Consider the following 10,471-nt stretch of genomic DNA (forward strand, 5'->3'; position numbering starts at 1 on the left):
TATAATCAAAACCTTCGCGAGTTTGTTTCGGACCCCACTTAAGGGTTTCTATTTAATCGGCAATCTTTGTACAATCGATAAGGCACAGGGAAAGTTGTGCACAGGATCGTGTTGCACGCTGGGTTTCCAGTTCCACTGAAAGAGGACAATAAGCCCCCTGCTGCACAGTGGTTCAAAACTGGAATTTAGTGTTCGTAATTCACTGGAGCCTTCATTTTTCACTTAATTTCATTAATTTTTATTTTAAAATATTGCATTTGAGCGTGATTTATGAATTTTTATTTTATTATATTAAATTTTTTAGTGCAAAATGCAGAAAAAGTAGCAATTTTGAAGAAAATGTATTCTCCTGTTCCAGTTAATAAATGTTCACCAAAAAATTTTTTTTGGGTTTTTAGTAAAAATTCGTTGAAAAATTAAGGTTTATCTTGATTATCAACATTAAATTCCAATTTTGAAACAATGTGTGCTGGCTTCGTCGTACAGTATGAATTATGGTAAACGCATTTTGGTAGCACAGGATGGCGAAGTCCTTGAAAAGGATTTGGCTTCACTTTCGCTACAGCGGGGGAACTTGTACAATTAAATAATATGATTATTTGGTAAATATTTGATTTAAATTACTATATGGATAAGGTACTTTTATCATACATATGTACGTATTCCCAAATCATTTAAATAAAAATGCCCTTTATTTTACGTTGGTTAATATGGTCACCGTACTTATAAAGTAAGCACGCTATTTAGTTTAAGAATTACCAGATTTTAACCGAAATGTATTTTTCTTATTCTCTTTAGCGTGACATCATTGTCAAAGATCGTGTGGTACGAGTAGGGTTACCAACATTTTCTGAGAAATTTATAGTACTTTTTCAAAAAAATCTGAAAACATATAGTACACTTCAAATATATATAGTATTTTTTTAAAGAAAGAGTAAAAATGCTTTTTAAGTGTACANCTGAAAAAATATAGTACACTTCAAATATATATAGTATTTTTTTAAAGAAAGAGTAAAAATGCTTTTTAAGTGTACATTTTTTTTTTCTTATGCATTTCCTCTTTAAAAAAGTATTTTTCTTTGAAAGTATCATATGCTTTATCGCAATCAATATTTAAATTAAATTAATGTCGGCTGTGGCGTCGAGTGAAGACTACCGATTCTGGTTCTGAGATCTCAGGTTCGAGTGCGCGTGGAGGTTGTTAAGGTAAAGTAAGCTAATTAATTTAAATAATTATTTCAATTTAAATATAAAATAAAAATTCTACATAAGTTTAATTTGATTTGGAAAAAACCTAAATACTCAAATACCATAAAACACTTAAAATAAATAATTTTTTGTTCATTTTAAAACAATAACTTTAAAAATTACACAAGAGATATAAATAACAAAATAAACAAATAAAAAAAAGCAAAAATAAACAAGTAAGAAAGTCTAAGTTCGAGCGGAGCCGAACATTAAATACCTAGCGCAGGACTAAGTATATGATTTTCACCTTTCCGAAACCAACCGCTAGATGGTAAGCCGGGGTGTATCAATTTTGAGTAAATTAGCGTCCTTAAATTTCGAAATATTGCAGTTTCAAGCCTTTTTGAAATTTACCGTTATATGAAAAGCGGCCGTAATTTTAGTCCGATTTCAACAATTTTCAACGGTTTTCTTTTATGTAGCAAGCACAATAACCATACCGAGTTTGGTATAAATTGGTAGAACGGTTACCGAGATACATATATGTGATCATAACTGNGACGGACGGACAGACAGTCACCGCTTAATCGATTTCTCTTTTCATTCTGATCATTTATGTATACATTTGTCTATATCTATCTCGATTCGTTTTGCCTGTTACAAACAACCGTTATGTGAACAAAGTTGTGCACAAGTGCGCTCGGGTATAAACAAGATTCGCCCACTGAGATTCGAACTCGGATCTCTTGATTTGGCGTGCCAAAGCTTTACTCTGTCGACCATTGCCACTGTTGCAGCGCCGCGTGCAAAATGACATACTTATGCTTTTCACGGGGGATGAATAGGCAGTCTATCCCGTCAACTGGTATGATGCTACTAGTATTTCTACTGGTAGCGTGCTGATACAGGAGCGGACATTTGACATCTCCTATGACACCGTCTTGTTAAAAATACCAGTCGCTAACATTGAAAAAGGATACAATGTGAACTAGTTGGGCTGAAACGCAAACTGGTAGCATTCTGGTTCACAACTGGTAGCTTTCCCTGCAGGGGTATTGCAGTGACGAAGCGACTTTCACTATTTCATTTCAATTTACAATATTGTCAACTGAAATTCAATAGTGTACATAGTCATGGTGTAATAATATCCACCATGGTACATAGTAATAACATGTGTATGTGTTTATTCCGCGGGTGCTGCTGCTTCTGTAACTTATTCAGTGTTTTGTCATTTTGTGATTTGTGTTGTACTGTGGAAGCTTATTATTGAGAAACAATTCCTGCAAAAAAGAGCCGCTGCGGTCTGCGATGGTAAGTATCTATTCCATATTCATGAATTTATGATAGTTTTTCGTACAAACTATTTGATTTTTTTGTACTATTATTTGTACTATTTTACATAGTTGAAAGTCACAGCAAGTTTGAATATTTTCGCAGGTTTAGAAAATAACAAAAATTCCAAAATTTTGAATTTTATGACATTAAATTTCTTGAGATTTCTTATTTTTAGGATAATTACCAAAATTTCACAAGCTATCGAAATTCGGGAGATTCTAGAAATTTAGGAAGATGAGAATATTTTGAAATGTACAAAATTATTGAGATTTTAGAAATTTTTATATTTTCCAAAATTTTTAGAATTCTATTTATTCTAAAATCCGTCCTAAAATGTAAAAAGGAAACATCACAAATTGTCTAGAAATTCTCATGTTCATGGTACTTGTGTATAAAACCTACAAATTTCTTTGAATTCTAAAATGTATTAACATTTTTGAAAAAATCCAAAAATTTTCCACTTTTCTGTACATTTCCAAAATTTTGTATTGATATAACAAAGTTTGAGAACTTAAAATTTTTGGAAACATCAACGTCCAAAAATTTTTTGAATCTTCAAGAATTACGAAAATGTTGACATTTTCAAAAACGACAAAATATGAAAATGTTTTCCACATCCGAAAACTTTTAATTTCGTTTGATAAATTTTGTATATTCGACACTTTTACTTACGTATGAAAAACGGGCTCAGGACGACTATGCTACAAGAAAGATTGATCGGTTTGGCATTGTTACATACATCAGGACATTGAAGTCGTGGCTGAAGAAGCTATTGACAGATTTGCAAAAGCAGGCCCGCATCGTCTTGTTTTATCAAATTATTCTTTTCAGGAAATGTATCATATACATACAGAATAATTCTTGCCTGGAATGAAATAAATATGTGTATTATACTCAGTCTACATTGTTTAAAATGCATTGTTTCATTTATGACGTAGTTTTCTTATCGAGAAATGCAGTTTTACTGATTTTTTATTTTGTGATTTGTCTACTTCAGTACATACTATTTTGGGAGCGTCTCATTACGCTGCATTACAAAATTCTACATCGCAAAATTCTTCAAAATGTTAAAAAATTATGCAAAATTCTGTATTTCTTTAATTCTGCTTTTTCTAAATCTTCTTTTTCAAAATTCTGCTTTTGAAAGTTCCGCATTTTGAAATTCTGTCTCACAAAATTCTACTTTTCGCACTTTCGTCTTTCAAAATTCTGATTTTGTGGTAGATAAAATCTGACAAAATTTGCCATATTCGCATCTTTGGCTGTGTGCCAATCGGTAATTTTTCTCCTTAGTGAGACGGGTTGGAAAAATTTACTATGGTGTACGAATAAATTGAATTTTGCTGTGCCAAATGCAAAGTAAAATTTTGACAATTGAAAAACCAAACAAACGCTCGTGCGAATGCTTTATTTTTGTATTTGCGGAATTTGTAAAATTGATATCTACTTTATAACTTGCAAGTAACGTACGCCTATTTATGCTTTTTTCAGCTTTCATTTTGATTTTGACTCTTTATTACCGCCAAACAATATTAGGTTTGTTCCACAAGCTACTCGAAGTCACTTCGAGTTGCACATACATAGGCGTTCCATAAGTAAGTTTTAGAGTTTCTTTGATATACGCTAACAGTTTGAACTTTGCTCAAGTTTTTCTACAAGTAGAGTGTATAACAAACCTATTATGTATTAGAGGGCTGCATGAATTTATTCAAACTTCTAGCCAAGGCACATTAAACAGGTAGTATCAGTAGAGCAAAAACAACATTTGCGTGTATTTTGTTGTTGCTTCTGGTATCGAAAGTGTCAAAAACTGTTCTGAATTTTTTCTTCTAAATCAAAGCGTGCCATGTGAAATACAAAAAAGTATAAAAAATAAAAAATTGAAATTGGAAAAAATAAAAATTGATGCAACTTTCTTTCCTAGTAAATTTGTTTGCTTCTCGAAGCATTGATCCATCCTTTACAAGGGCCAGTAATCAGCGGTTGTGCTGCTGAGTTGGGCGAACGTTCCAAAAGCTGCTATTCAATCGCTTGTTTTGTATGGAAAAAGGTTTCACATGCAAATGGATTTTAACAATTCAGAATTTTTGTGAGAAAAAATTAAAAATATTTGACATTTTCGAGACCAAATAATTTGAAAATAAATCAAATCAGCTGCTCTACTGATACTACCTGTTCAATGTACCTTGCTTCTAGCCAAACAGAGTACAGTAGATTTGAATATTTTACTCCACATACAAAACACTCAGCGTTTGGAAGTTATTAATATACATTTTGTTTTAAAATTTCTACCTTCAAATGAAAGAATGTGAATGAATGAATGGAAAACATTCAAACCATTCAAACTCATTTCGGTAAAAGTTTTTTTCTACAAACAAGTTTTTTCGTATGTAATCGGAGCACAGCAATACATACATGCATACATATGTATGTTTGTACATATGTGCATAGAAAAAAAATTTTGGATNCTCATTTCGGTAAAAGTTTTTTTCTACAAACAAGTTTTTTCGTATGTAATCGGAGCACAGCAATACATACATGCATACATATGTATGTTTGTACATATGTGCATAGAAAAAAAATTTTGGATATTCATACAAAAAATTGTTATTTATTTCAATTCAATTTATTTTCACCTTCTTTGAATATTGTAATGTCGACACGAATATCAAAACAGCTATTCACTCAAATTCAAAAAATTTGAAGCCAAAATCATTCATTCGTTTTGTATATGAATAACTCATAAGCCGTTTTGAATGCATTCATGCAGCCCTCTATTATGTATGTATATATGTATATATTTAGAAGCTGTCAAAATTTTACCCATAAGCTAGGTAAAATTCTGATGTTTGTATTCACCACGAGAAATATTAAATTTTTGGTTTGATCCGTAAAAATTCCATCTTCCGACTTACATAAGTAATTTCGTTTTTAATAGTTTTTATTACCTGCTTCTTTTTAATTTCTTGTTATCNTAAGCCGTTTTGAATGCATTCATGCAGCCCTCTATTATGTATGTATATATGTATATATTTAGAAGCTGTCAAAATTTTACCCATAAGCTAGGTAAAATTCTGATGTTTGTATTCACCACGAGAAATATTAAATTTTTGGTTTGATCCGTAAAAATTCCATCTTCCGACTTACATAAGTAATTTCGTTTTTAATAGTTTTTATTACCTGCTTCTTTTTAATTTCTTGTTTTTCTGTGTTTCTGGAAATTTGAGATTTTGCAAAAATAAGTTCTTGTAAATTCAATACAAGATTATAGAAATTGGGAATTGCTTCCTACAACAACTACTTTTTGCGGCGATGCCACCCTTCGCCACGGTTTTACGTTCTAGAAAAGGTTTCTTTTTCCGAAGCATGCTGTCATGCACTGACCAAAACTCAGGAGAATATTTCGCGTTATGATTATTTCCAGTAATAAAAGTTTTTTCAAACTAATTAAAAATACTGAAAATCAAAATTCTGTATTAAAATAAAATGTAAACAATGTTAAATAGGACATGTCATTACTTTAAAAAGTGCGCACTTTTAAAATTAATGACATGTCCAATTGAACATTGTTTACATTATATTTTAAAACAGAATTTTGTAAGTCAGTATTTTGAAAAGCAGAATTGTCAAAAACGGAATTTAAAAAAGCAGAATTTTGTTAAGCGGAATTTCGTGTTCCGAATTTTGTAGTACCAGAATTTCGATACCAACCCATAAAAAATTACTCGATGGTTGTTGTGTCTACTTTCTTCTTTTATTTGCATTTATTAAGCAAAAAAAATACATACATATTTACATAAATAGTTACTAGTGTATATAATACATATGAATATGATGGCAAGAATTTTCTAAAAATTAACGATAAAACAGGAACAGTCGTGCGAATACCCAGGTCAATATCTGCTGCTAGAAGTGCTGGTTTAAGTATACTGCTTTCCTATTTTCTTGGCTAAATAGAAACTTTCAAATTATAATTAACATGAATTATATATCCACTGAGAAACCCCGGTTGGCAACAAACTTTATATTTTTAAATAACTATGCGCACACCAAAACAACCCGCGGCGATAGCAAAACTGAAACTGAGACAAACAAGTCTGGGCATGTCATAGCACACACTTTTCTTTCTCTATCTAGCGCAGTGATCGACACGCCATAGCTTACTGAGCGCTCTGTGACCACATGCGTGTTTCACCTATATACGACCAGCGGTAGCGGAGTAATCAGCCCTATCATAGAATCCATCGTAGGCTGTATTTTCGGAGATGTTCCGAAATAGCTATCACGCAATTCGAATTGCTACGACGTAAATTCGAAATTCGTAGGGTTGCACTCACAGAATCCACTCGAAACGTCAAATCGTAGAGTTTCGTACAATTTTTCTACGACGAGTTGTTGCTGTCGGAGAAGAAGCGAAAGGCGCGCAAAATTATATTATTAAAAGGAAAAAATTTTTAAAATTACTGAAAAATGTAAACTTTAAATTAATAAAAAAAAATTGAATTAAATTGTGTGGAAATATGTTTTTATTTGTTTTTATAAGGTCCAAAGTGGTAACAACCAGGCAGCAATACGCAGCTTTGCTTGAGCAAATGCAGCAGAGACCTGAAATTGCGCAAGGATTTTCAAAGATTTCGAAGGAAGAAGTTATGGAATTTTGGGAGAATGTGGCTAAGGAGCTAAATAGTCTCGGTCCGCCAACTAAAGATGTATCGAGTTGGAAAAAAGTTAAAAAAAATGCATGCATTGTTCGCTAACTAAATATACTTTTCTTCAGGTATCGTTAGACTGGAAGGCATATATCAAAAGAAAACTTGCAGACAACAAAAGAGAACAGTTGGCAACTGGTGGTGGTCGAAACAGGCAACATAGTTTTAATGAAATGGAAGAAGAGGTAATCCGGCTCACTGCTTTAGAGACGAGCACGCATGGCATAAAAAACACGGTGAGCGTTGGATTACCTGAGCCAGTGGGCGGAGAAAATGCTGAAGCTGTTGCTGACGTGTCAATGGCCTCTGCTCCCTCTCCCTCACTTCCAAGGCGTGCTCCTGCGGCACAGAAACGTCCCGATACCTCTGCAGCAGATTTGCTAAAAGAGCAGTTGGTCCTGCAGAAAGACTTTTACGAAAAGAGCCTCCAACATTTCACCCAGCAGGACACAAAGCTGGATGAGCTTTGCTCTGGTGTTCGACGGTTGGGTAGAGCCACTGAAAAGGTTTACGAGCTGAAAAAAGAAGAGCTCGAAGAAATTCGCAGGCATAACAGAGCCATGGAAAATTTAACCGCGGCAAAAAACCAAATAAAACAACAAATATTAAATATAGAAGAAAAAAAAATAGAAGCATTTTCCAAAAATAAACAATAGCAAAATTTTATTTAAATTAATTTTTGACAATCTTTTATTTCATGTTTAATATTAGTTAAAACCAGTCTTATCTTCGTATACTTATTAGTGTTCTCGTTATAGATTGTCTAATCTCTGAAGCTGCATCATTAAAAGTGGATGATGAAGGCTCACTATTTTCGTTCTCATAATATGGTTCCAAGTTTTCTGAAACATCATCAACCACGCGATAATGAATGCAAATGTTGTGCAACGCTGCTGCAACATTTGCGATTTGACATACCTTCGAAGGCTCGTAATGAAGTTCACGAGCGCCTAGAAGACATCTAAATCTATTTTTTAAAAGACCAATTGTTCTTTCTATAATATTTCTAGCTTTGGCGTGTATCTTGTTGTAATTGTTGTTGTTTCGGAGCTACCAGGCGGAGGTGAACGGAAAGGTGTCATCAACCATGGTTCCAAGGAGTATCCAGCATCCCCTGAACCTGAAAAAACGATTTTTATAAATTTTCACTTAAATTTTGTTTACCTACCCAAAATCCAGGTGTTATGTTCACCATTTAAGTAGTTCCTCTCAAAGAAACATCTCGCATTGCTGACGTTCATTATATGGGAATCGTGATTGCTTCCTGGGTACTGCGCATTCACATAGCGGATTTTCATTTTGTTATCGCAAATCTGCAAATAATTTAATTAAACCTTGATGCATAACTTGTCTATCAAACTTACTATCATGGCATTGATGCTGTAGTAGCCTTTTCGGTTATAATACAGGAATTTGTCTTCAGTGGGAGAAATTATTTTAATATGAGTCCCGTCCACACACAACGCTACTCCAGGAAACCCTGTTTTTTTGTAAAAGTCCATCTTTGCTTGCCGTTTTTCGTCATCACTTAAGTTAAGGTTTATCCAATGTGGCTAAATATGAGTTTGTAACAACGCCAATACGTCTTTTAAAACGCAGCAAAATGTGGACTGAGCCATCGAGCCATTAAATTTATTTGTTTACTTTCAGCCAGCTGATTGCGAAACTTCGTACTTCGAAATTTTAATTTGGCAGCACTGTTTTCGAGTTCACTCGGATTCAGTGATAGCAATTTTTTCGTATTCGTAGCGGACATCCGAATTCGTAGATTCTCTACGATGGATTCTATGATAGGGCTAAATGATTTCCACGCACACAGTCTCATTCATTGAATCGTTTTTATGCAATGGTCGGCATAATGGCGCTCTTCGTATGTGAAACACACATGTGCTCAGAGAGCGTTCAGCATTCTTTAGGGGTGGCTCACAAGCATGAATATGTTCCGATCTCAAACCAAATCGTGGTTGCCTCAACTAAGATTTGGTAACTATGACTAAACCATGTGTTGAAAGAAAGCTTATCTGCATTAGCAGAGCTTAATAGCATCCTTTTATGAACCATACGTTAAATTGAATGGAACTTGTAGAAATATGCTTCAAAGAAATATTTATTATTATTTACCAAACCATAACGATGTTTAACCGCAGATTAGTGTTAACCAGACATTGAGTAACCGGCCCTTAGTCTTTACATCGTCTTTTATGTTTGCTGCAGATTTGCCTTGCTTTTCGGTTTATTTTGCATTTTTTTGCTTTCATTGTATTCGCATTATATATTCTTGAAGTTGGTTAAGTATTTATTGATTACGACTCGTACTGTTGTTGTTTGATTTATCAAAACTCTTGCGTAGGAAGGTACAGATATGTTTATAAGATTCAATATATGAATTAACATGAAAAAATGTATTGTAAATCTTCATATTGCTCGCTTGCTGGAAGAACGTCTTATTCCAAACAAAATTTTTGAAGTTAAATATGCAAAAACAAGCGCCAGTCTGGATGTTGTGTATAAAGCTACATTTACATGAGGCGATTTTCTAGGCGATTCAACATTGCTCAAGAAAAATTGCTCGTATAAAATGGTAATCATGTCATATCAACGGCTGCGTTAAACGTCACTGGGCGGGGAGAGACAAAGGCAAAGACAAGGATGCAGAAAAATACAAAAATAATGGTAGTGATAAGTATGTGCATATATGGATAACAACAGAGATAAAGAGAAAGGCAACCCAGCAAAAATTTTTAATTTTTTGGAAAGGACTTATTTTTGTATCAATGGAGTAACGCAATACAAGTCGCTTCACGACAATTATCGCTTAACCATTGCATTACTGTAATGCAATGGCAAGAAATTTTACATTTATTCGATTACCTCCAATGACATGCACATGCAGGGTTCGGATTTGCCTCATTTTAGCCCCTCGCTCGCTCGTTAGTTTGCACTGAGCTAGCGCAACACACGAGCAACACGCGAGGCTGTTTGCAAATGAGCACTCGTTAAGTACGAGCGCACGCGCTGAGCAGCCAGCGAGCGAGTAAGCAAACGAGGGCAGCGCAAGAGTAGAGCGGCAAGCAAACGAGGGCCTCATTAGCTCTGCCCTCGCGAGGGCGTCGTTGCGAGCGAGGCACTCATTTGCAGCAGCAGACGAGCGAGGCGAGTAAACGAGCGAGGCAAATGAGGCAAGCAGATTAGACAGGCAAACGCGTTGTTTGGTCGGCAAAAATGTATGGGATAAAAAT

The 10,471-nt window shown here is 34.2% G+C and overlaps 1 protein-coding gene across 1 annotated transcript; it reads left to right on the top strand.

Annotated features, from left to right (window-relative positions):
- Positions 1-7,115: 7,115 nt before the first annotated feature.
- On the top strand, positions 7,116-8,197 carry LOC108367468 (uncharacterized). The gene is made up of 3 exons (XM_017622086.1): positions 7,116-7,232; positions 7,301-7,810; positions 8,024-8,197. Exons 1-3 carry the CDS (start codon positions 7,116-7,118, stop codon positions 8,195-8,197), a joined length of 801 nt encoding a protein of 266 aa, XP_017477575.1.
- Positions 8,198-10,471: the final 2,274 nt, after the last annotated feature.

The sequence above is a fragment of the Rhagoletis zephyria genome, unplaced genomic scaffold, assembly GCF_001687245.7.
Source record: "Rhagoletis zephyria isolate East Lansing unplaced genomic scaffold, Rhagoletis_zephyria_1.1 Rzeph_scaffold_00045, whole genome shotgun sequence".
Taxonomy (NCBI): Eukaryota; Metazoa; Arthropoda; class Insecta; order Diptera; family Tephritidae; genus Rhagoletis; species Rhagoletis zephyria.